The following is a 26496-nucleotide window of genomic DNA, read 5'->3' as shown; positions in this document are numbered from 1 at the left end:
ATGTCTAAACAACCTGCTATTCTTTTTTTTTTTTTTCTTTTTTTTTTTTTTAACACTGTGTAAACTGAGGCCTCTGGGTGTTTAATGATTTACCCTCCCTGGGACTATAGCAAACTGATGTCAAGGCTCACTACGTGCCTCCATTGTCTTAAACGCTTGCCATATAATGATGCATTAAATTTCACCTTTGTAGGAATTCCAGAAATGAGCATGATTATCCCCATTTTACAGACTAAGAAACTGAGGCGCAGAGAGAAGAATGTCCCTCCTCCGGAGTCACAGAGTCTGTGAGGGGCAGAGCTAGGATGTGAACTCCCGCCATCTGGCTCCCATTCCAGGTATTCAACCACACCCTAGCACAAGGCCAGATGGACCCCATACTTGACCCCAGGACTCACGTGAAGCCTTCAGCCCTCTGGGAGCCCTTCAAACCTCGAGACCCCCCCGAATTCATCTTTACAAGCCCTTTGTGCATGAAAAAAGACATTGCCATATATGTCGTGATGGAGCATCATACGATGAATATTGGATTCTCGCTTTGGGGCTGCCTTCCATTTCTCAGAACACTGAGAAGGAAGAATGAGCCGGGGAGGTGGGTACCGGGGTTGGTGAGCAGACTGCCTCCCATTCTGCGCTGCCCGCGTCCGCTCCGCTCGGGAGCCACACCGCCACCTGGTGGTTAGTCATGGCATCCGCAGGCGAGCGGGGGCACCGCCGGGGGAGAACTGGGTTCCCCTGGCCTGGGTATCCACCAGGTCACCACCAAAGCCAGCTGTTCCAGCCCAGAGGCCCACAAACTCCTGCAAATGGCCTATCAGCTTTGCAGCCCAGTGTGTTAGAGACTCGACTCCACCACTGTGGTGCAGAAGTAGCCACAGGACGAGAGGCATAAACCAGCCAAGGTGCCTTCCAAAAAAACTTACTGCACATTGAATTTTGAATTTCATACAATTTCACATATCAAGAAATATTACTCTTCTTCTGATTTTTTTCAACCACTTAAACATGTAAAAACCTTTCTTAGCCCGTGGGCCATACAACAGGTGTCTGGTCAGATTTGGCTCTCTCACTGTAGCTTCCTGACCCCGGTTCCAGAAGATAGCGACCCAGAAAAGAACAAACCCGGCAAAAATTCCTGCCCCCGGGGAGCTAGTGGAGAGAATACAAGTAATCAACAAGATAAAAAGCCAAATGTGTAATAAATATGAGTTGGTCATCAGTGCCCATCAGAAAAATAAAGTAAGGCAGAAGGAATAGGTAGGTACAGAGGCTGAATTTTAAACAGGGTGATGAGGAAAGGCTTGCTGAGGAGATGACCTTTAAGTAAAGGCTAGAAGGAGGTAAGGAAGGAGCCATATGGGTGTAGGGGTCAAAGCTATTACAGTCAGAGGGCGCAGCCAATGCAAAGGTCCTGAGACAGGACTGCCCTGATGTGTTCAAGGAACAGTGAGGAGGTCCAGGTGGCTGGAGCAGGGTGAGTAAGGAGGAGAGTGAGAAGAGGTGAAAGCAGGGAAGTGACAGGCAGATCACACCGGACCTTGATGGCCTTCGGGAGGACTTCGGTTTTGACCCAAGTGAGGTATGAGCCCCAGAAAACCCAAATCCATCTCAACAACCACTGAGGTCACATGTGGGTTAAACATGCTCCTTGGGGTCCAGTGGCAGTAGTCATTTTACCAACAGTCCCATATAATCCTAAATAGTCCAGCGAAAACCTTCTTCCTCACCTGGCACGTCCCCTCCTCTCAGCTCAGGCTCTGGGGACCAGGACAATTTAGGCTGCCCACCCCAGCCCCAACTGCTGACCTACAGGATGGCTGAGCCTGAGCCCCCACATCCTAGAAACAGCCAGTTCTGGCCTGGGAGTCCAGATCCTGCCACGCTGTCCTGACTCAGCCCCCAGGTGCCTCAGTAACCCTGGGGACCTGCTTGCCCATCTGCATAAGGAGGACTAATAATACCACCACCGGCTCGAGCGGCTTCACAAGCTTGCTCTGTGCCTGTGATGAGTCGTGGAGCACAGAAACACTCGAAAATAATGACCTTCTGCACCATCTATTTAGAACAGTGATGATGAGGATTAAATGAGTTAACGTATAGAAAGGGCTTGGTGCTGCGCCCTGCAGATAGTAAATGCTCCGTAAATGTTGGTCATGATCACTATCTTCACAGCATGAAAAGTTTCATTCATGGTTCTCCTTGCAGTTTGCTTGGCTCTCCTCCCCCCACCCACCGTTCTCCCACCCGGGCCCTCTGTTCTCTGACCATGACAGTGACGGTGGTGATGACCGAGAACCTGGCTGTTGAGACTATCCTCCCACCTCATGTGGGAGCCTGTTAGAAAGAAATGCAGAGTCCCAGGGCACCCCCACCCCAGCCCTGCTGGAACATGCGTCTCACAAGGCCCTGCAGGGGTTTGCAGGCACAGGATGAGAACCAGCCTGGAAATCCTCCCCAGGGAGGCCCTCGGGGGTAGGGGGGTCCCCCACCAGATCACAGCCCCTCGGCACTCTTCCTGTTGGTCACCATTTGTTTCATATTGGATTTTCCTGCTGGGTGGAGAGCATCATTGCCGTGAGAGCAGACTATTGACTGATGTGTCCCCAAGGCCCCACATGGAGCTGAGCACAGAGAGGGTGTCCTAAATATTGGTAAAAGAAAGAAGTAGGGATGCCTGGATGGCTCAGTGAGTTAAGCGTCTGCCTTTGGCTCAGGTCATGATCCCAGGGTCCTGGGATCGAGTCCCGCTTTGGGGGATTCCTTGCACAGCGGGGAGTCTGCTTCTCCCTCTACCACTCCTCATGTTCCCTCTCTCTCTCTAAAAAATAATATAAAATATTTTTTAAAAAAAAGATATAATGACCGAATGCAACACACAGACCTTCCCGATGTAAAGAAATCAGCTGTATAAAGACGAGTGGAGACATTTGAATGTGGAGTGGAAGTTAGGTGATATTTTTAAAAGTCACTGTTAATTCTGCCAATGGGATATGAGTATGAAAATGTCTGTGTGGTTTGGAGATGTCGTCTGAAGCTTGTGAAGAACTCATACAAGGTTGGGGATTGGTTTGAAAACAGCTCAGAAAATAAAGACAAAAATTGATTTATGATGTAAGTCTGGCAAAATTCTGATAATTATTAAATTTGGGTGACGTGTACGTGGGGTTCACTGTTCTCTCTACTCAGTGTATTTGAACATTTTCAGAGGAAAGAGCTCTGACAAACACAGTATTCAAAAAGTGAAAGTAAACTTCAAAAACAGGAGCTTTTGTACAATTAAATTCAAAAAATGAAAACCACTTAAAAATAATGTATCCCATTGGTGCCTCATGTTTTTGACACTTCTATTTTATGTATATTATTGTATAGGGCATATGATAAATATAGCAGAATACTTATATAATTGACAAATAAATAAAAATATATGTGTTGTGGTGTGCTGAAAGCATGTTTGTTTTACTGGTAGGGGTAGGAGTTCAGAAGTTTGGAGCTCGTGGCTATAAAGATTGCGAATCTTCATATGATCCTAGGAAGCAACAGGAATGGGAAACTGAGGCACGAGTTGGCCATTCAAGGAGGTTGTGATGGAATTGACACCGTAACCGATGTCTCCTGATTCTGAAGACCCTCCACCTCTCCTCTCTTTCTCCCTGATATGACTGACTTTCTTTCTGAGTGATTGGAAAGTAAATCTCCGCCACTTCCTGTTATAGAAACTCTTTGGCCAAATGGTTAAAAGCTTGGGTTCTGGGGGCATCTGGGGGGCTCAGTCGGTTAAGTGTGTGCCTTAGGCTCAGATCATGGTCTCAGGGTCCTGGGATCGAGCCCAGCATCTGACTCCCTGCTCAGTGGGGAGTCTGCTTCTCCCTCTTCCTCCGCCCCCCCCACTTGTGCTCTCTCTCGCCAATAAATAAATAAAATCTTAAAAAAAAAAAAAAAAAGAGCTTGAGTTTTAGAGGCTGACAGCCCCAGGGTTTGAACCCTGGGTCTGCCACTTTCTAGCTGGGAGGCCCCGGGCAAGTTACTTCACTTCTCCCAGCCTCTCCTTTCTCATCCGTGAACTGAAGATGATGCAGACTCTACTACCTGGCAGAACAGGAGAAGACAACAAGATTACAAAGTGTCTGTCTATCAGTAGGCGCCCAATAAACATTAGCTGCCGTCATTATTATAAATTATAATATTTTCCTTGGGCAACTGGGAATTTTTTTTTTTTTTTACTTCTTTAATTCACTGACACTTTTCCTTACCCTAAAAATCTCTTTTCAGTGGTCTGCAGAAATAACTCATTTCAACCCCTTAAAGAAGCCTCACTGATTCTGAGAGAACTAATCAAATTTCTTTTCAAAAGGAAAAAAAAAAAGGAAACAGGAGAATGGAAATAAACAGAGACTCAAGAGGGAAGGGAGAGGAGAGAGGAGGCAAGTTTTGGAGAGGGAATAATAGAAGATCGGTGTTTGGCATTGAAGCTGCAGACGTTAAATGCACCCTAGTTATTTAAGGAAGGAGGGATGGACAGATAGGCAGATGGAAAGATGGATGGGTAGGTGGGTGGATGGATAGAAATAGGGACAGGTGAATGGATGGAAGGAAGGAAGGGAGGGAGGGAGAGAGGAAGGAAGGAAGGAAGGAAGGAAGGAAGGAAGGAAGGAAGGAAGGAAGGAAGGAAGGAAGGAAGGAAGGAAGGAAGGAAAGATAGAAGGATAGGTGAGTTGGGTGGGAGGCTAGATAGGTGGATGGGGAGGAGAAAATCAGAAGGAACACCGTGTGGAAAAATAAATAAAGCTTTATCACATTGCCTTTCTAAATGATGCCCCAATGTGCCACCAGATGTCAGCCTAACTTCAGGAAAACGCCTCAGAGGCCAAATTAGCAACACCTTTTGATGAGTTTTCATTGCACTCTCTATTTACACATCTCTCATCAGCACACCCCTGAACCCAACTGGCATTTATAACCCAGCTCTTCCTCCCAGCAGACAGAAACTCCAGGGAAGCCAGGTGGAGAGCTGTGTGTGGTGCTGGAGACCATGTTGCTAATTTCCCAGAGGTCAGACTGGAGCCTTGGAAAGGGTGGGAGAGGGGATTTCAGGATCCCCAGAAGTGATTAGCATCCAGGTCAGCCTCGGCTCCAGTCGCCCTGAAATGTGTATTCAGAATCCCACCTTCTTGAGGTCTGTCCAGGAATCCACCCCAGTTCTGAGCCTTTGCCAAAGAAGCTCTTGAGAAAAAGAAAAAGAAAAAAAAGCACCAGCTTTCCTTCTGTACCTGGGACTGAAACGTTCACACACTGCTTCCATCATCAGCCTAGAAAGAGCGATTTCACGGTGAGGGTATGAGCCCAGGGGAGGGCACTTGTCCAAGATCACAGGAACAGAGCCGGCTCAAAGCCCGCCCTTCCTCCCCAAGTCTCCTAGACTCCTAGGAGAAGACCCACTTTCGGGGTCACTGGCAAAGAGGGAGAGGGCCCAGGACCAGAGAAACCAGAGCGAGCACATTTCCCCAGCCCCCCTCTCTGCCTGCAGTACAAACTTCATCTCCAGCCCGCAAACCCTGGAGTCTAGTCTCAGTGCTTGAGGTAGAAATGCGATTCCCGGTCCCCACCCCTCCCACCCCTCCCACCCCCGAAAACAGCATTTCTTGGCCGGATTCAGGAATGCCTCCCATTGGAAATACTCGGAGGCCATCCCCACCGAGGGGACACCCACAGACCCGGGCGCAGGGTCTTCCGCGGACGCCCTGGTGCGCCTACCCCTACCCCCTTTGTTACTGCACCCCGGGCTGCGCAGGGGTTCACAGGAGCTTACAGCAAGGCCGTAGCGGTCTACAGGCGTGGAAGGGTTCAGAGGCCAGCCTCGCTTTAGGGGTGCTCTCCAGTCCCTGGGGCGTGCCTGCCCCCCACCCGGTGCCCCAGCCCGTCTGCCCCGCGTACTCACTCCCATTCCTTCCTCCTGGCCTGGGGGGTGCTGTGGACCTTGTGCGCCTGGTGGGCCAAGATGACATCCCGGTGGTCCACCACGCCGCCCCGCCGCTTCAGAGTGGGGCCCTGGAAGGCGCCGCTCATCCGGGGGACCCGCGCGTCCTGCGGGGCGCTGGCCGTGCGGTCCGCACCCAGGGGCCCCGAGCCGCCGTCGTGCAGGGCGTCATAACTGCGCGGGGAGAACATGGGGTCCGGGACCCGGGAGGCCTTCCACATCCATGGGCCTCGCTCAGAACTCGCAGGGTCTTCGGCCTCCAGCACAGCGCGCAGCTGGAGGAGAGAGCAGAGAGCGGGCGGAGGGTGAGCGCGGCGCGCAGCGCACGGGGACAGGCGGGAAGGGAGCCCGGGGACGGCCACTCACGCTGCCCCCCGGCCGGCCGAGCGGGGTTTAGCATTTCCTTGGCAACTCGGGCCGGGAAGCCGGTTCTCGGGAGCTGCCCGGCAACCGCCGCACCCTGATGGAGGGACACACCACGGAGGGCGGGACGGCGGATGGCTCAGCACCTCAGTGTTCCCGTCTGCAAAACGGGTCATGAGGAGCCTGCTCGTTCACTCTCCTCAGGTTCCCGGGCCCGTGAGCGGCACACACTTAGAAAACTGAAAGGGCAAGGTCAAGGGGTCGGCTTTAAAATCCACGTGGGGCGTGGCCATCTATCCAGTGAGCCTACTCTTCACCACGTGGCTGGGTTTTTGGAAAAAAGGAACCGGGTTCCCAACACTCACAAAGATACCAGGTGGACACTCAGCACCAGATAGCACTCAGAGGAACTTGGAGTCCCGAGATCTTTGTCTTCATTTTCACTCACTTATTCACTCAACAAACACTAGGTGAGCAGTCACTGTGTAAGAGCCCTGGCTGGGAGCTGGGGACACAGCCCAGAACGAGACAAATATCCTCCTGTCGTGGAACAGACGTTCTACTGGGGGGACAGATGTATGATGAATAAAATAAGTACATTATGTAGAGATTAGGGGCTAAAACTGTGGTGGAAATTAATCAGGAAAGGTGTATTTGCTTGCTGGATACTAGAGTATCACAGACTGGGTGGCTTAAGGAACAGAAATTTATTTCCCCACAATTCTGGAGGCTTACAATTCCAAGATCAAGGTGTTGGCAGCACTGACTTTTTTTTGGCTTATAGATGGCTGTCTTCTCCCTGTGCCTCCCCATGGTCTTCCTTCTGTGTATGTCTGTGTCTTAATCTCTTCTTACAAGGACACCAGTCATACTGGATTGGAGCCCATCTATATGACCTCATTATGTTTTAATTACTTCTCTAAAGGTTCCAAATACGGTCACATTCAGAGGTACTGAGGGTTAGTGTTTCAATATATGAAGGGGGTGGGACACAACTGAGTCCATAATAAAGGGTGATAGGAAGTGTTGGGTGGGCTGGTTATTGTATTAAATAGGAGGTCAGAGATGGCCTCACTGAGGGAATGACATGTGAGCAGAGGCCCTAAGAAAGTGATGCAGGAGTCATGTGGGTATCTGAGGGAAGAGTGTTCTAGGCAGAGAGAAGAGCAGGTGCAAAAGTCCTGAGGCAGAGTTATGTGTGACTTGCTCAAGGAACAGTGAGGAGGAGGCCCTAGCAGCTGTGAGTGATTGAGGAGAGAGCAGAGGAGATGAGGCTGGGGAGGTGATGGGGCAGAGCTTATGGGACCTGACGGACCATGGGGATGACTCTACTTGTTTCCTCCTGGAGTGAGACAGTCCATGGCTTTCGGAATGCACACCTCACCCAGCAGCATATTTTCCATCTCAGACTTATTTTTCCCACCTGAAAAGTCCCCACCACTAGCCACTCCACATCTGTCCAGGAAAAGCAAACCCACTGGAAGGCTGGCATGAATGAAATAGGGTTAGGAGGCTGAATCTCATGCACAAATGTTGTATAAGTCACCTCAACAACCAGAGGTGTAAGGAGATGGGTTCAGGCCACCTCTGTATTGCCAAAAATAAATAATAAATACATAAAATGGGTGTGGGAATGGAAGCTCATCTCTCCCAACCCCCAATTATCTCCTCTCATCCTGCTGGAAGCATCCAAAGAGCTCTCCTAGCCCCTCCTAAGCAGATCAGTTCACTATCAGTTTAACGACAACAGTTACCCTCTGGTTTTTTCCAAATCTTTTAACTGATGGAGTGCAATAGATCTATCCTTCATGATGCCTTTACGCTTCAATTTATTCTCATGAAACCTTACTCTAAAACATCTGCAATCATGCATTTATAAAGTCTTTGTGTTTTTCCACGTACATTCCCTTTGCGTGGAAAACAAAATCTGTTATTCCTGTTATAAGCATGCACACATGGAAGGCATTTTCCTTCCCATTTTACAGAGATAAAGCTGAGGACAGAAGGTAAATTCGAGTGCCTTGCTACCAGGTTCCTTTTCTACCTGCAGGAGTCACCCCTCCCTGCCAAAAAATATATATATTATTACTGCATCAGTATTAAAAAAAAAGAATCTATCTTACAGGTTGGATGTATTGTGTAGTACTTACCACTTAGCTAAAACCCTAGAGACCAGGCACAGTGGAAGCACCTTGATGGAGAAAGTTCCACACACCTACAAAAGGTATATTTGTACCCGGGAAGGTGGGAGGAGGAGCTGGAAAGACAAAACCTAAGGCATACACCCCAGATGACATCCACCTGCTTGTCCCACAGCCCCAAGCCAGGATGCTCCATTCCCCACCCCGCCCTCCAGCACATGCTCCCAGGCTCCCCATTTCGTTGTGGGTTTCCCGATTTACCCTGATGCCCAAACGACAAAATGAGTAGTCACTCCTGGCTCCTCACTTCCCTCCACTCCCTGCATCAGATGCATCAGCGGGTCCTGAATCCGATCACTTCTAGCCACTGCATGCCCCCCCACCACCACAATGCTCACCTGGCCTTGGGTAGCTGCCTCTCCTGGGTCAGTGGGCTACCCCGCTCCCACTCCCAACTCCTGCCCTGCACACAGCTGTGCAGTCAGTGGGTCTTTCTGAAAGTCTGCAGTCAGCACTTCCACTGTTATGGGAATAAAAGCCACACCCTACAGGGCTGAGCCCTCTCCCTGACCTCATACCCATCTCTTCTCCCCTTTGCCCTCTTAGCTCCAGACTCATCGGCCTCCTCACCGTTCCTCGTCTCCGCCAAGCTCATTCCACCTCTGTACCTGCTGTTCCCTCTTCCTAGAATGCTGTTCCCCTCATCTCCGACAGGCCAGCTCCCTTTCATCATTCAGGGCCATGATCAGATGCAGGCGCTCCCCATCACATCCTCCAACGAGGTCTTCCTCATGAAGCTCATCACTCTCTGGGACTGGGTACTTATGTGCAGCCTTGGATAACATCTGCCTCCCCCAAAGGAAGTCAGCGCCACCTGGGCAAGGATCTTGATCTGTCTTGTTGCTGTTGGGTCCCTGCCGCCTTAAATATTTCTTGCCTGAATGAATGATCTCAGGAATGGGTCTACCCAAGAAAACATCATCAAGCACCTTGCAACTGCCTGGGGCCCAGGACTTCTCCTGAGTCGGGAAGGGATGAAGTATGGTGGGAAAGAAGATGCCAGGTCCTACCCCAACACACGATCAACTCGCTGTGTGGTCCCCAGCAAATTACTGAACCCTCCAAGTCTGTTTTCTCCAGCATAACGTGGAGGTGGTGATAGGTACCACGGAGAGCCATCGTGAGGGGTCAGCGAGCGAACCGGTGGGAAGGCAGCATCCTGAGCACAGCGCCGGGCCATGGGAAGTGCTTGGTCAACACCGGGGTTCATGTTGATATTGTGGCAGGCAGGCAGGGCCTGGCAGCAGTGGGGACGGGGGCCAGCTGCTCTAGCAACACCATCCAGCATGCTCTGCAGAGCGGTTCCAATGGAGCCCCAGCTGTCCACATGTACGCATGCGAAATAAACACATCCCCAGCCAACGGGCACTTCCCAGCCGGGTGTCCGTCCCTGGCACCTGCTGGGCCCCATGACCAGGTGTGCTACTCCCTCTCTCTGTTTGCCCAACCACAGCACAGAGGAAATGGCAAAGCACGTGGGGTTTGCTTCCCTCCGAAGCAGCCAGGTTCGATGAACAGACGGTGCAAAGAGAAGACAATGGGGAAAAGCAAATAGAAGAGCATAAGCCACGTGAAGCCTGAGGCCACAGAGAGCCGTATTGTTAATGTTGTAAGAATAGAATTCTACAAAGCACCAGGTACCGCTGTATCCACCCCTTTCCTGAATCCAAACTGAAGCCGCACCTGAGAGGGGGGACTGACCCCTACTGCTATGCCTGGACCAGCCTGAGTCTCCATGGCAACCAGATGGTGTCTGGAGATGCTGTGATTAATATAGGCTGGCACTGGAGCTCTGGGGAAGGTGTGGGGAGGGAGGCGACTGCAGGGAAGTCTGGGGGCCTGCTGTGACCCCCTGCACATGGACAGAGACATTTACACAGCTGTGCTGGGCACCGGGCATCACCACCCATGAGCGAAACAAGTGCTAATTACTGGTAAAGCAGCTTTATCTCCAGTGAAAATTAGTAGAAGTATGGCAACGAAGCAAAAAAGCAAAGGTAAAACATTCTCTAACACTTCTCAGGCTCGTCATACACATTGGAAAGACACAGGATGCTCCTAGAGAGAGAGCATGGGAACTAAAAAATGTCCCGAGGTCCTTTATTCAGGAAATAAAAGTAAGGCTAGGCAGGGGCCAGAATATAACCCTAAAAGACTTCAATTTATTCACGGGTGCCAGTGGATGTCTTTCCCCCACCCCCGTCTGGAAGGAAAATTGAAAACCTTAAAATAGCCAGGTAGTTCCACTCATGAATGCATAAAGCTACCAAAAGTCATGTTCATAAAGCTCTATTTATAGTAGCTCCAAACTGGAAGCAACCCAAAGGCCCATCAACAAGAAAATGAGAAACAAACAGTGATATATCCATATAAGGGAATACTATGCAGCAATGAAAAAAATGTGAGGGGCACCAGGGTGGCTCCGTCAGTTAAACATCAGACTTCAGCTCAGGTCATGATCTCGGGGTCCTGGGATCGAGCCCCACGTCGGGCTCCCTCCTCAGTGGGGAGCCTGCTTATCCCTCTGCCTCTGCCTTCCCCTCCCCCACCTCGTGCTCTCTCTCTCTCTCTCTCTCAAATATATAAAATAAAATCTTAAAAAAAAAAGAACGTGAAGTCAATAATGTGGAGGAATCTCACAGACAGGCACAAAGCAGGACCCACTGCAGTATTTCATTGTCATGAAGTTCAAAAACAGGCAAAACGAATCCACAGTGATGAGAATCAAGAAGAATACTTTGACCTTGGGGGTGGGGAGCTATTGACTGGGATGCAACACAAGGGAGCCTGCTGGTGAGATTTCCAGATAAAATACAGAATGCCCGGTTGCATGTGATATACTTACACTAAAAAGCTATTCACTTTTTATCTGAAATTCAATTTTAATCAGGTGTTCTAAAATTTTTTTATTTGCTTAACCTGACAATCCACTGGGGGGGATAGAAGTTCCTTGGCTCTTGGCCTGGGTGACAGTGGGGACACATATATATGCAAGTATAAAAAATCATTTGAGCATTTTCCTGCATGTTTGTTACATCATAAAATTTTTTTAAGTTGAAAGAATCATAGGAAATTCATTAAGAAGGATTAGACGTGCCCTACCTCTTGACAACTAAGTTTTGAGTTGGGCAGGAAAAGAGCCATAGGTCAGGTCTCCCCTCCTAAACACAAGTCCCAGAGGAGGTGGGAAATCTACTCCCTCGTGTTACAGATAAGACTGAGCTTTGGTGAGGTGCAGTGGCTCACCCAAGTTCCCAGAGCACAGAGCAGACAGGCCAGGGATATGGACCTGGGTTTCTTGGGACTCCCAACACCTTTCTCTGAGGTCCAACCCAGAGTCTGGCACTGAGCAATCTTCTTGCAAGGCCCACTTCTCCTAAAACATAAACAATCCTTGGGGGTCAGGATTTTGTCCTCCATGATCTTGAGGCACGGTGTGGAGGAGGAGAGCCATTTCCTGGCCAGGAACACCCTCCCAGGGCTATCAGGTGAGTTGGAAACAAAATTTCATCGTGCTTAACCTGCCATGCATTTGGGGGTCTATTTGTTACAGCAGCATGCCTGTCTGAGTCAGCTCCAGCTTCCATAACAAATCAGAGATTGAGTGGCTTAAGCAACAGAAATTTCTTTTCTCACAGTTCTAGAAGCTGGAAGTCTAAGACCAGCATGGTCAGTTCCTGGTGAGAACTCTCTTCCTGGCTCACAATGGCCACCTTCTTGCTGCGTCCTCACATGGAGGAGACAGAAAGAGCAAGCCTTCCAGGGTCTCCTCTTATAAGGGCATTAATCCCATCAGGAAAGCCCCACCCTGGTGACCTCATCTAAGTCCCAAAGGTCCCATCTCCAAATGCCATCTCACTGGGGGTTAGGGCTTCAACATAGGAACTGGGAGCACACAACTCAGCCCACAGCATTCCCTAACTCATACACCACTTGACAGAAGCAACACTGGTGGGCGCCTGGGTGGCTCAGATGGTTAAGCATCTGCCTTCGGCTCAGGTCATGATCCTGGAGTCCCGGGATCGAGTCCCACATCGGGCTCCCCACTCAGCGGGGAGCCTGCTTCTCCCTCTGACCCTCTTCCCTCTCATGCTGTTTCTCTCTCGCTCACTTTCTAAAAAATAAATAAAATCTTTAAAAAAAAAAAAAAAAAAGAAGCAACACTGGTTCCATTCAACGAATGTTTTCCTTGTGCTTTGAAATCTTCGCATTCAAGTGGAATACACACAAGTGTGCAGTCCTGTTGAGAACACCAAAGTGTTCATTAAAAAGAGAGCCAGGAGGGGGGTGGGGTGGGAGGGATGGGGTGACTGGGTGATAGACACTGGGGAGGGTATGTGCTCTGGTAAGTGCTGTGAATTGTGCAAGACTGTTGAATCTCAGATCTGTACCTCTGAAACAAATAATGCAATATATGTTAAGGAAAAAAAAAAAAGAAGAAGAAGAAGGTAGCGGGAGGGGAAGAATGAAGCGGGGGAAATCGGAGGGGTAGACGAACCATGAGAGACGATGGACTCTGAAAAACAAACTGAGGGTTCTAGAGGGGAGGGGGGTGGGAGGATGGGTTAGCCTGGTGATGGGTATTAAAGAGGGCACGTTCTGCATGGAGCACTGGGTGTTATGCACAAACAATGAATCATGGAACACTTCATCTAAAACTAATGATGCAATGTATGGGGATTAACATAAGAATATAAATAAATAAATAAATAAATAAATAAATAAATAAATAAATAAATAAATAAAAGAGAGCCAGGAGGGGTGCCAGGGTGGCTCAGTCAGTTAAGTGTCCAACTCTTCATTTCAGCTCAGGTCATGATCTCAGGGTCCAGGATCAAGCCCTAGGTCGGGCTCCATGCTCAGGGGGGAGTCTGCTTGAAATTCTCTCTCCCTCTCCCTCTGCCCTTCCTCCTGCTTGTGCTTGCTCGCTCTCTCTCAAATAAATAAATAAATCTTAGAAAAGAGAGAGAGAGAAGCACCTGGGTGGCTCTGTCAGTTAAGCTTCTGCCTTTGGCTTGGGTCATGATCTCAGGGCCCTGGGATCAAACCCCATGTTGAGCTCCCTGCTCAGTAGGGAGCCTGCTTCTCCCTCTCCCTCTGCCCTTCATGCTGGCAGTCTCTCAAATAAATAAATAAAATTTTTTTTTTTTTAAAGAGAGAGAGAGCGAGCTAAGAAATAACATCTCCACGTGAAATCTCTACCCCCCACCTCTTGTTCTCTCTCAGCCTTTCCTCTTCTTTCTTCCACTTGTTTGAGGCTCTCCTGGGTGGTTTCACTCCTTCCTGTCTTGTCTGTGTGTTTAAACCTCAGTCAATAAAGCATCTTAATCTCACCCGGGACAAAGAAGGGTTGCTAAGACCCATGGAAATGGTATCCCCTCCAGAGTTCTAGGCTGATGAGTGTGAAATTCAGCAGACCGTGGATTCTAACAGCCAGGATGACGATAATCCAAATGTCATTTTTAACCGACCTTCAAACGCATTTGTCACCTTCCGGATGATGTTTTGTTTGGCTGATAGTAAAAGTAATTTCCGAGCCCTGAACAAACAATCTCCAGAGCAGGTAGCCAGGTATGAGGTGAGTGTCAAGAAGTAAAAACTTATAACAGGGAGGAACAAAGGCGAAAATCAATACATGGAACTACATCAAACTAAAAAGCTTCTGTTCAGCAAAGGAAACCATCAGCAAAATGAAAAGGCAGCTTACTGAATAGAAGAAAATGTTTGCAAATCGTGATCTGATAAGAAAGTCAGCATGCAAAATCTACAAAGAACTCATACAACTCAGTATCAAAAAAAAAAAATTAATGGGCAGAGGAAATAGACATTTTCCAAAGAAGACATCCAAATGGCCATCAAGCACATAAAAACGTGCCAAACGTCACGAACCATCAGAGAAATGCAAGTCAAAACCACACTGAGATATTCACACCTATTAGGATGGTTATTATCAAAAGGTCAAGGGATGATACATGTTGGCAAGGGTGTGCTGAAAAGGCAAGCCTGTGCACTGTTGGTGGGAGTGAAAACTGGTAACAAGCAAACAACCCAGATGTCCACCCACAGATAAATGATAAACAAAATGTTGTACATACGGACTGTGGAATCTTATTTAGCCCTTTAAAAGTAAGGAGATTCTTTTCTTTTTCTTTTTTTTTTTTTTCAGGATTTTATTTTTAAGTAATCTCTCTATCCAACATGGGGCTCGAACCCACAACTCCGAGATCAAGAGTCCTATGCTCCACCAACTGAGCCAGCCAGGCGCCCCCAAAAGGAAGGAGATTCTAACACCTGCTACAACACACGTGAACCTTGAGGACATCATGCTGAGTGAAATAAACCAGTCACAAAAGGACAAATCCTGTCTGATTGTACTTGCATGAGGTCCCTAGAGGAGTCAAATGCATAGAGACAGAAGGTAGGATGGGGGAGCCAGGGGCTGAGTGGGGGAGGGTGGAGGGGGGATGTCCATGTTTCATGGGGACAGAGTTTCAGTTTGAGAAGATGAAAAAGTTCTGGAGATGGATGGGGGGGATGCTTGTACAACAGCATGAGGGTACTCAATGCCACTGAACGGTACACTTAAAAACTGGCTAAAATGGTAAAATTTTATATGTATTTTGCGAAAAATTTCTAAATGTGTAAAAAAGAAAATCATAAGAGGTGATCCAGAAACACCCATGCGTCTTAATGAAGGTACTTCATTCCTAGTGGTCCCAGTGTATCAGCCTTCCTGCCTCCTGTCCTGACACCCATTTACTGAAGGCACAGTAAGCAGAGAAAGACGTCTACAAAGGCTACCTGATTCGGGCAGTGTGGACTCACCCCACACCCCACCTTCGCACAGAGACGCGAAGAGCAAGGTGCCATGAAAAATAAAGCCAGGGCCAGCAAGAACTCTCATTGCTTGGGGCAAAACTCCAGAACTGCCCCAAATACATGAGAACAGAACTGAAGAAAATGCCAGGCCAAATGGCAGAGGCCAAGGGCTGGGCTGAGACCAGCCCGCCAGCACGGCCCTGAACACGGCTGCAAAGGTCCATCCCCTGGTGAGAAGAAACCATGACACAGTTACTGTCCATTTTCACCTGCTTTCTCCCTCACTGGCCAAACACAGCACAGCTGGGACACGCGGACTCCCTCCCATGGGCATGGACAGATCGCCCGGGATGCCTGGATTTCATGGGCAGCCCCAGGACATTGGCTGGGACTGAGGAGGGAGAGAGGAAGGGAGACACCCCCCCTCCCCCGCCGTGGGGGCCGCTGGGCAGGATCCGCGTGAGCCACTGAATCTCAAGCTGAATTCTTCCTCCCAGTTTCATTCAGGTCATGCCTTCATTATCCTCCCATCACTCGCTCATTCACTCATGTATTCATTTGCTCACCCAGCAGTATTTACTGAGCACCCTACTATGTGCCAGGCATTGTTCTAGACACTGGGAACCCAGCAGTGAACAAAAGAGACTCAAGTCCCTGCCCTCATGGAGCTGATATTCCAGTGGGGGAGACAGACAAGAAACAAGATAAACAAGTAAAATATGCAGAATGTCAGATAGAGAAAAGAAACTGGGAGAGGAGAAAGGTAGGGGAAGTGGCGTGTCATTTAGAGAAGATGCCCAGAAGAGGCCCCAGTGTGGAAGAAGCCTTGGAGTAAAGACCTGAAAGAGGTGAAGGGGGAGCCATGAGGGTGTCTGGGTGGAGAAAAGCATTCCAGGCAGAGGGAAGAGCCCGTGCAAAGGACCTGTGGCTGCAGCATGCCTGGTGTGTTCAAAGAACAGCAAGGAGGCCTGTGTGGCTGGAATGGAGTGAGTAAGGATGAACGGAAGGAGGTGAGGACAGGGAGGCGATGGGGACAGAAGGTGCAGGGCCTTGTGGGCCATTCAAAGGACTTTGGCTTTTGCTGAGTGAGGTGGGAGCCATGCAAGATTCTAAGCAGAGAAGGGAGATGCCCAGACTCAGGTGTTCACAGGGGCCCTCTGGTCGTCAAATTGGCAAGAAACTCAAAATGCAGTGGAATTCTTCCTCCCAAACACTGTGGGCCCCCTCTCCCCTTCCTTCACCCCACATTCTACTCATTGTCAGGGCTGGTGACTCCACCTCATACTTCCTCTCCCACTGGCCATGGTTTCGGGCCCTCATTCGCCCATCAGATGAACCGTAATGCATTCCTCCAAGCTCATAGCTCCCTGAGTATCTCCTCCCTCCAATTCATCATAGACTAACAGGTCATCCATTGGATGCTTCCAAAATGACTCCTTTGTGCCAATCCTCAAAGCACCCCCGAGTTCCACACCTCTCTGCCTCCATCCTGAATGCCCTACCCTCTCCCCACCCCAAACTCCAGGTCAAAAGATGCTTCTGCTAGGAAGCCTCCAAGGGAATTCAACCAGTGCCCACACCCCTCACCTGTCCACACATGCCCATGGCTACCGACTTCCAACACCTGCCACTCCCTGCCTGGGGCTCTTCCTGGCCACAGGACCGAGGAACGTCCTGTGCTGGCGTCCCTGTGCTGGAGGTTTTAAAAGTAAAACAGTCAGGGGCGCCTGGGTGGCTTAGTCGGTTAAGCATCTGCCTTCGGCTTGGGTCGTGATCCTGGGGTCCTGGGATCAAGCCCCGCGTCAAGCTCCCTGCTCAACGGGGGAGTCTGCTTCTCCCTCTCCCTCTGCCCCTGCTCATGTGCACTCTCTCTAGCTCACTCTCTCAGATAAATAAATAGAAGATCTTTTTTAAAAAATAAAAGTAAAAAGGACAGACTACCAGGGGGAAAAATTTCTCCCATGGGAGAGTTCTCCTCCAATGTTGTTTCTTAAACTAAACCATCCTACATCTGCTCTCTACAAAGTCCTCGGCAGGAGTTGGTGGGTAGTTTTGCCTACACTCCGCATCTCTGGATTTTTCCCCTGTTCGATATGTGTTTTTGACCTTAGGTGAGGGTTTCACTATCCCCTCGCTCGTTCTGCCCCTTCGGCCAGTCATTGGCTGTGTGTGGTATCAACATGTTAACATGTTATGACATTAATTCATTATGACGGTAATTATTAGTGCTGATGTGCTTCCTTCACTCAACAATTATTTATCGAATGCTAACTGGGCGCCACCATGATTCAGCCATCTTGTGTCTTGAGATCTTAAAACTCTCAAGAAATCATCTAGAAACGGTCTCCCCTTAAGGCTGAAAGAAATTTTAGTGATGGTTTTGGCTGGAGAGACAGAACTGGATACAAGAGTTGGAGCTGTGGCGCCTGGGTGGCTCAGTTGGTTAAGCAACTGCCTTCGGCTCAGGTCATGATCCCGGAGTCCAGGGATCGAGTCCCGCATCGGGCTCCCTGCTCAGCGAGGAGCCTGCTTCTCCCTCTGACCCTCCCCCGTCTCATGTACTCTCTCTCATTCTCGCTCTCTCAAATAAATAAATAAATCTTTAAAAAAAAAAAAAGTTGGAGCCCCTTTAGAAAAAGGTGGGTAGCCCTTGTACCCAGTCTTAAAAAATGTTTGAAGACTGAGCCCCCCCTACACTTTGTTCTTGGTAACTAAGACCTACACTTTGTTCTTGGTAACTAAGAATGAACATGTAGGTCCAGTGATACGGTTCTGTTACTCCTATCTGACCTGCATGATTTAGGGCAAGGGTAGGTGGATCACGTGAAAGGCAGGGAAGAGGGAAATGTGAACTACAAAAAAAGAAATTAGAAGTGAAAGAAGCCAGACACAAAGGCTACCCATTGTATAATTCCATTTACTTTTTTTTTTTTAAGATTTAATTTTAAGTAATCTCTACACCCAACATGGGGCTCAAACTCACAACCCCAAGATGAAGAGTTGTGCGTTCCGCTGACTGAGCCAGCCAGGCCCCCCTGTATGATTCCATTTATATGAAATATGGAGAATAAGAGACCCACAGAGACAGAACCCAGACTGGCGGTTGCCAGAGAGGAGGAAGACAGAGTGCTTCATCAATAGGAAACTTCCCTTTGGGGTGATGGAAATATTCTGGAACTAGATAGAGGGGATGGTTGCACAACACTGTGAGTGTACTAAATGCCATTAAAGTACACACTTTAGGGGCACCTGGCTGGCTCAGTTGCTGGAGCATGTGACTCTTGATCTTGGGGTTGTGAGTTCGAGATCCACATTGGGTGTAGAGATTACTTTAAAAAAAATAAATCTTCAAAAATAGTATACACTTTAAAATGGTAAATTGTGCCTTATGTGTATTTTATAATTTAAAAAGAAAAGAGAAGGGCCCCTGGGTGGCTCAGTCGTTAAGCATCTGCCTTCGGCTCAGGTCATGATCCCAGGGTCCTGGGATCAAGCCCCGAGTTGGGCTCCCGGTTCCGCGGGAAGCCTGCTTCTCCCTCTCCCTCTCCCCCTGCTTGTGTTCCCTCTCTCGCTGTGTCTCTCTCAGTCAAATAAATAAATATTTTTTAAAAAAATAAAAAGAAAAGAAGAAATTGGACATACACCCTCGCTCTGGAGAGTAATTTCAAAGTAGCCAATTTATCAAAAGTCTAATGTCCTTGTCCTTTCTTTTAAAACTCAGTGTAACTACATCCAGTGACATGTCCTCTTTATAAAATAATGTAACTTTTTTCATTAAAAAAAAAAGATACAGGGGCGCCTGGGTGGCTCAGTCGGTTAAGTGGCTGCCTTCAGCTCAGGTCATAATCCCAGGATCCTGGGATCGAGCCCCACATCAAGCTCCCTCTCCCTCTGCCTGCCACTCCCTCTGCTTGTGCTCTCTGTCAAATGAATAAATAAAATCTTAAAAAAGTAAATAAATAAAAAATAAAAATATATAAAAACGAAACAGAAACAGAAACAAATTTTAAAAGTTAGTAACTTAAAAAGAAAAAAATTGCCTATTAAAAAAGTAGCCAAGGGGCGCCTGGGTGGCTCAGTCGTTAAGCGTCTGCCTTCGGCTTAGGTCATGATCCCAGGGACATGGGATCGAGCCCCGCGTCGGGCTCCCTGCTCAGCAGGAAGCCTGCTTCTCCCTCTCCCACTCCCTCTGCTTGTGGTCCCTCTCTCGCTGTGTCTCTCTGTCAAATAAAAAATAAAATCTTTGAAAAAAAAAAAAAGTAGCCAAGATTTAGTGAGCACCCTCCTATCCACCCAGGACCGTGCATCACCTAGCCAGACCTTCCAGGAAACCTAGAAGGAGGACACCAGGGTTAGTCTGGTGGTCAGCCAGGCACACTGAGGCACTGAGGGTCCAGTCATGCTCTCACAGCTTCTCAGACTCCTACCAGCTCTGGGCTGCTCAGGATGTGTTCAAATGCAGATGCTAACTCAGCAGGGCTGGGTGGACCTGAGACTCTCCATTCCTAGAGGGTGCTGCTGGCACTTTGAGGGGAAGGTCTGGGGATTCTGATGAGCGGCAAAGTCAGTCAGCCTCCTCCATCAGACAGACTTGGCCTTGCCAGAGGGAGTAGAACAACCCAAGAGTCCTTGCCTGTCACAGTGAAGACAGAGAGGGTTGAAAGATCCTAGAATAGAATCTCCCTTCACTTGCCCCAGGTCATTAGGGCCCTCTGGTCCCATAAGCTAACATTTCAAAAAGAATAATAAAATAAGTAAAACCCTCTGCCAGAGTTTTTGATGTCCCAGAGTTGCACTGGGCATTACTTTGCAGGTCATTGGCCCAGTACTTTGTTCAATGTCAAATCCACACTTTGTCTCTGGAACCCTGCTCCTGATCTTTCTGTTTACTGGGGTGGGAGGAGGGGTGGGTGGTGGACACACAGCAGAATTGTGTTAAATCCCTCTTCTTAAACCCTCCAAAAGGAAAGATGGTATTTGCCCCTAAGTGACATCTTTAGGAGTCTCTGCAAATCTCTGGAGGAAAACAAAATATCAACAGGGATGAACTCAGCTACTCAAGATGTGTGGAGTTCCAGGGGCCTTCCTGCAGCCCGGGGTTTGGGGTGTCCTAGGGCCTAGAGGCCAAGTGGGAAAGGAGAGGCCAGCATCAAACACAGACCCCCAGCCTCCCACCATTCCCCACCTTACCACCGCCTCCCACTCTCCCAGCCCCCAAAGGGGCCTAAGACTGTCCCTGAAAGAGTCTGCCTGGGAAATGGCAAGGAAGCTCCGAAGTCGTGGACTCTGAACAGGAAACGCGACGCAGCCGGATCCCTGGTGGAGACCCATCCCCAGGGCCCTGGCTCAGAGCTAAGGAGTGAGGGGGCGCAGGTATGGGCTCCCCACTCCTGTCGGTTCAGCCCCAGCGAGGCTGCCGCCTCCAGAAAGGTGCTCCGTCCTCCTGTTTACAATCTATTCTGGTTCCTTCTCGGGGCTCAGTCTCCCAGGGGCCCCCGAAGCAGGAGCCCAGCCGCCCACCTCCCCCTCCCGCCCCCTCGGGTCGCCGCGGCACGTGTCCTGCGAGGCTGTGACTGTCTGCAGCTAGAGCAGGAGGGAAGGGAGAAGGATCCCGCTGCCAGTCTCTCTCACTTCTTGAGGAACGACAGCCACCCCGAGAGTCAACTGTGTCCAAAATAAAAGGGAGGGATTGGTCTAGAGGGGTGACAAGCGCTGTCGCTGCTTGTCATTTGGCGCAAGGGAGGGGAGAATATTAAATATTAAACGGAGCAAGCGCTTTGCTAAAACGATGTAATTATTCTCAACAGCCTAAACTCCATCTGCCATCTCCCGTTTTCCAACGCATTCACGCAGCCTTGAGCACAGAAAACAAGGCTGGGCCACACGGGGCGTAGGCAACTTTTGTTTCGGGGGGGACCCCCAAAGACAGAAGCGATGGGGGAGGGGAGGCGCGCATGATCCCGAGCCGGGTCCCTTGTCCAGCCTGCCTGGGTCTCAAAGCGGAGAGCCGCTCCTGTAGACTTGAGTGAAGGTGGGGTGGGGGCGGAGGACATAAAAAGTACAATTTGGCTTAGATCAGAAACTAATCACTGGCAACTAGCACAAGCCCAGGGCGGGTGGCAAAGACAGAGGCGCTACAAGGTGGCCAAGCGCAGTCGAAAGAGAATGGATTTTTAGGAAACAAGTACGCGCTGGAAATGAGGGGTCTGCCCCCCACCTCTCGCGCAGAGAAACTATTCAGAAAGGGGAAGCGGTTTTTAAAGACAGAAACAAGGAAAATCTGGAAATAAACAGTCTCTCCCCCACCCCCCAAAATACTGTTCTTAGGAAGGGGATGAGGGAGGTCATCACGTTTCCACCTTTGCAGACGGAGGTAAGGTTGCAGCAAGGAAGTAAGGATTAGATGCCCCGCAGGACCCAGCCCCGGCATCCGCAGCTCTGGAAGCCCCGCTCACTCACCGGTATCGCATGGGCTCCGGGGCTCCGGCTGGGCGGCTAGTGGCCAGCGCAGCGGGTCCTCCAGCTGTCCTGAGGGTCGCACCGTGCCAGCGCCTGGGGAGCCGAGCCAGCGGAAGCCCACGCACCCATTGCCCGTCCAATGGAAAGGAGAAGAGGAGAAAGAAGGGGGGACGCCAGGAGCAGCCGCGTTCTGAGCTGAGGGCTCCCCACAAAGGCAGGCACCAAGTGGGGCTGCTGTGCTAGCTGCCAGGGGGGAAAAGAGGAGGAGGAGGAGGTTTCCCTAATTCTGGGAGGAGGGAGGGGAGGACCGACAGCTCATCAGCAACTGATCATTCCTGGCAAAGTGCTCCACGGGGACCCAGCACCGGAGGAAGATTCAGCCAAGGACGTGCCCCCCCCCCCCCCCATTGCTCCTCAGGGGAAAATTAATTTCTTGCTCTCTTCCCCGAGGCCCTGAACACCGCACGGCCACCTCCCAGCACGGAGCAGGACCCTAGTTTCTAGAAGGATGCTGTTGATCCTCCAGTCCACCTCTCTTCGGATGGGCTTCTCCTAAGGAACGGAGGAAAGATGGTAACAGGAGGGCTCTCCCTCTTCCACTTGGGGGGTCTGCGGAGGGGGCGTGTAGAACAGGCGTGAGGCAGCAGGCTGTGGAAACACGCTTAGAATTTAGCCGTCTGCCCTCCGCCAATAGCAACCTAAATTATTGATGCCCTTACAAAACACACACACACACACACACACACACAAAACAGTCATTAGAAGACAGCTGCTAACCCCCTCCCTGAGTCGTTTTTGTTCATTCTCCAAACAGCTTCCCCTTACCCAACCCCCACCTCTCCTTAGCCCGAGGGGTTGTATTATTTGAACAGAAAAGCAGAAAGAAGGACAACAGCCTTTCCAAGTAACAACAACAACAACAAAAGCAGTTGACTGCAAGTTCCCGGGGTTTGTCTGCCACAGGCAAAGACTTAGGTTCTAACAACTGAGGCGACCCTCCCGCGATTCTGTTTAAAGAGGGCCTCCTAGTGAGGGTTATGTTTTTCCTCTAAGAGGCTTCTGGGGGCACAGAGGGACCCCACATTTTTCCTAAGGTGGAGTCAAAGTCGGGATATCTATCTTCCTGGGGAAATCGGCACTGTTGTTGTTTTTTTAATTGAGGTCTAATTGACATAGAACATTGTATCAGTTTCAGGTGGGGAATATAATGATTGGATATTTGTATACACTGTGAAATGATCACCACCTATATCTAAGAAAGTGGTGTGGTTTAGACAGGGAGAATGGAATTCAGGCTGGGTCTTAGGGGATCCTAAGGAATTAGTGTTCGTTTTTAAAGGTCTGTTAATAGTATTTTTATCGTGTTGGGTTTTTAGGTCCTTATTTGTTAGAGATTCATATTGAAGTATTTATGGGCGAGATGAGAGGTTGTTTCCAGGAAACAACCAGAACTTCCATCAAGGGACAAATGGATGAAGACAATGTGGTTCATCCATACAACGGAATATTATTCAGCTGTAAAAAAAAAGAAAGAAAGAAAAAAGATTTAGGGGCTGACACATGTACAACACAGATGAACCTTGAAAACACGATGCTCAGTGAAAGAAGCCAGACACCAAAAGGCCTCAGAGTATTTGGTCCCATTTATATAAAACATCCAGAAGAGACAAATCCATAGAGGTGGTAAGTAAATCTCTGGTTGCCAGGAGCAAGGGGAGCGGGGGTTGGGGAGTGACTGTCATGAATGCAAGGTGTCTTTTGGGAGGGGAATGAAAGTGTTCTGAAACTAGACAGAGGGGGGTGATTGCATGGCATTAGCTGTGTACTAAACTCCGCAGGATTGTTCACTTTAAAATGGTTAATTTTCTGTGATAGGAATTTCCAAAAAACTCCAACAAAAAAGGGAGGGCAAGATAAACACAAAAAGCAGAATGATGCTGAGGAAGCTGCTGATGGGGACAGGGAGCCTATTGTATTTTTCATTCTCTTCTCCCTGCCTTCTGTATGCTTGACATTTTCACTTTTAAAGAGATGGGGGTGGGTGGAATAGGGAGAAAGCATCACGTGGTGGTGGTTGGGACCACCCGAAGGAGGTGGGGGGCTCCCCTGTGGGTGAGTGCAGCCCCCAGTTCAGGTGAGCCCCTGGCCTGCAAAGTGAAATCACAAGCCCTGGGGTCCCGTGGTCTGGGACAACAAACGGGCCCCACTCCACCCTGCCAGCCCACCACCTCAGACAAGCCTCAGTCTCCTCATCAGTAAAATGGGGCTAATCCGTCTTACCTTCTGGGGATTTGGTGAGAATTACATGAAATCCCATTGAAAAGTAAAAAGAATTTTTGCTTCTGTGCATGCTAAAACCATCTCTGGAAAAAGGCCTGAGAACAAATCACGGGGGCTCTCGTCAGGGTGGGGACCCTTCCTGAGAGGACAAGGATGGAGGTGACTTTCTCTGCTTACCTTTTTATATTTAGAGGATTTTGAAACATGTGAGTATAGTACAGATTAAAACATTAAATTAAAAAGTGAGATTGTGTATGTCAACAGATGCCACACTTTCTCTATAAAGGCCAGATAAATATGTTAGGCTTTGTCAATCGTATGGCCCCTGTGACATACCTCAGTTCCGCCTATAGAAGCACCACATGTGTAAATAAATGGGCATGGCTGTGTACTAATAAAACTTTATTTATAAAGACTGGTTACAGACTGAATTTGGCCCCTGGGCTGTAGTTTGCTAACCTCTGATATATGGAAATTCTTTAGCTTCCGCCACCTATCAAGTGCTTTTCTTAATTCCAGGCTCTGGCACTGGTAAGCTGTGTGGCCTTGGGCAAGTCACGGAAGATTCAATTGCCTCCTGTTCAAAACTAGGAGAATAATACTGTGGGGGTTTGTTTTGAGTATGTACTGAGACATCCAATATTTAAGTGCACTGCGTACTCTAAAATGCTGTGCAATGTAAGATATTATTATTGTTATGCCAGAAGCCATAAGTCTGTGTAATTAGCATTGACTTTTCCTATTTTTAAATCACACAACTTGTATGAGTCATGTCATGATGAACATAAATAGCCATCCTGGTTTCCTTTAAAGTCCTTTGAAAATGTCAAAAAGTTCTGCTTTTTCCCTCATGCGAATGAGACCATCCTGAGTCAACCATCTTTTAAACTCTTGTGTCTTTTGCAAGAGTTGGTGACCATTAATAGATGGAACAATTGGCCCCCATTATTCACTCACTCCTGTATCCCTATCTTTGCCATGTTCTCATTGTGGGTGGTGTGTACCTTCCCAACCCTTGGCTTTGGACTTGCTTCGATCAGTGGCTTGTGGGCAGAAGCAGCATTGAGCCAGTTGCAAGCCTGGGTCTTAAGAGGCCTCAAGTGCTCCCACCTGCCCTTTAGCACTTCTATTCTGGCCATGACAACAACTGTCCCAGGAGGAGGATGAGAGACATATGGAGCAGAGTCATCCAGCTGAGTCTTCTCCAGAGTAGCCAACTCTGGCTGACTCACAGGTGTAAGGGGATATATAACCATTGCTTTAAACTACTGAGCTCTGGGGTGTTTATAATGCAACCGTAACTGTGACCATCCACTGAGTCACTGACCCAGGGAAGAAGCACACAAACTGTGAAATGCAAGCAGAACCAGACTGAATTCAAAGTAAAAAGAAAATGAAGTCAGCCCAGTAGCCAAAGTCTGGGCACCTTCTCCATAATTCCAATTAGTTTTCTAATTCTTCTCACAAAAATGATGCCTGAAGAGAAGCATTTCAGAAGGCAATCTGATCCAGTCAAGGAACTGGGAGGACAATGGTCCACTGGTCCAGTAGAAGTACACAAAATGGTCCTTCACTTACCTCCCACTGGATTGGCTGCCCCCAACAGCAAGGAAGACCAGGACATGTGGATTTTGGTGAACACTCAGCAGTCTCTGCTACAGTGATTTTAAGTGTGGCAAGTTCACCTAATAACATTTCTGGGAGATGGGAGATGTTCACTAAATGCACTTCTCCCTTCTCTCCCCACTGAACTTTGAGTGACAAAACTAGGCCTCAGGGACTTCACACTTGCTGTTCCCTCTGCCTGGAATTCCCTTCCCTCAGATAGTCCCCCAGCTCACTTTGTCACTTTGTTCAGGTCTCTGCTGAAATGTCACTCATTCAGAGAAGCCATTTCTATTCACCCTATCTGAAAAACATCCCCAGTTACTCTCTACCCCGTACCCTGCTTTCCTCTGTTGTCCTTTCTTTCATGCATCTAACACTACTAGATATTGTATTATATAGCTTTCTGATTATGCATGAATGCAAGCTCCATGAGACAGGAGCTTTGTTTCATTCACAGCTGCACTTCCAACACCCACAACTGTTTGTAGCATATAGTGTGGCTCAATAAATATTTGCTGAATGAAAAAAGAAGTGAGTAAATGGATGAATAAAACGAGCTCCTCTAAAATGTCAAATGAACAAGTGAATGAGCAAATTTCCTTTGCTCTATGTCTCTTTAAATAACAAAAAAAGTTTCCTCTCCTTCCTCCTTAAGGCAAGAAAAAAAGAGTTTTGCTAAGTGAAGATAAAGTGTATTTCTGAGGGATGATGGGAATGAAGAACCTGTAATTTCTGAGAGGAAAGAAAAGATGGTGTAAAGCTCCCTCCAGGACCAGGATCCATGCAAACTGC

The 26496-nt window shown here is 48.8% G+C and overlaps 1 protein-coding gene across 1 annotated transcript in view; it reads right to left on the bottom strand.

Moving 5' to 3' along the window:
- Positions 1-22029, bottom strand: part of CACNA1A (calcium voltage-gated channel subunit alpha1 A) — a 287170-nt gene extending 265141 nt beyond the window's left edge. Inside the window, 2 exon segments of the mRNA XM_064569987.1 lie at positions 5936-6249; positions 21817-22029. Of these exon segments, the coding sequence (XP_064426057.1) occupies positions 5936-6195 (260 nt within the window). The 5' untranslated portion in view covers positions 6196-6249; positions 21817-22029.
- Positions 22030-26496: the final 4467 nt, after the last annotated feature.

This window comes from Mirounga angustirostris, unplaced genomic scaffold, assembly GCF_029215605.1.
Source record: "Mirounga angustirostris isolate CCGP_5_RB_7025 unplaced genomic scaffold, mMirAng1.0.hap1 SCAF_1, whole genome shotgun sequence".
Taxonomy (NCBI): domain Eukaryota; kingdom Metazoa; phylum Chordata; class Mammalia; order Carnivora; family Phocidae; genus Mirounga; species Mirounga angustirostris.
The sequence above is the reverse complement of the archived record's forward strand: the minus strand, read 5'-3'. Positions and strand labels throughout refer to the sequence as shown.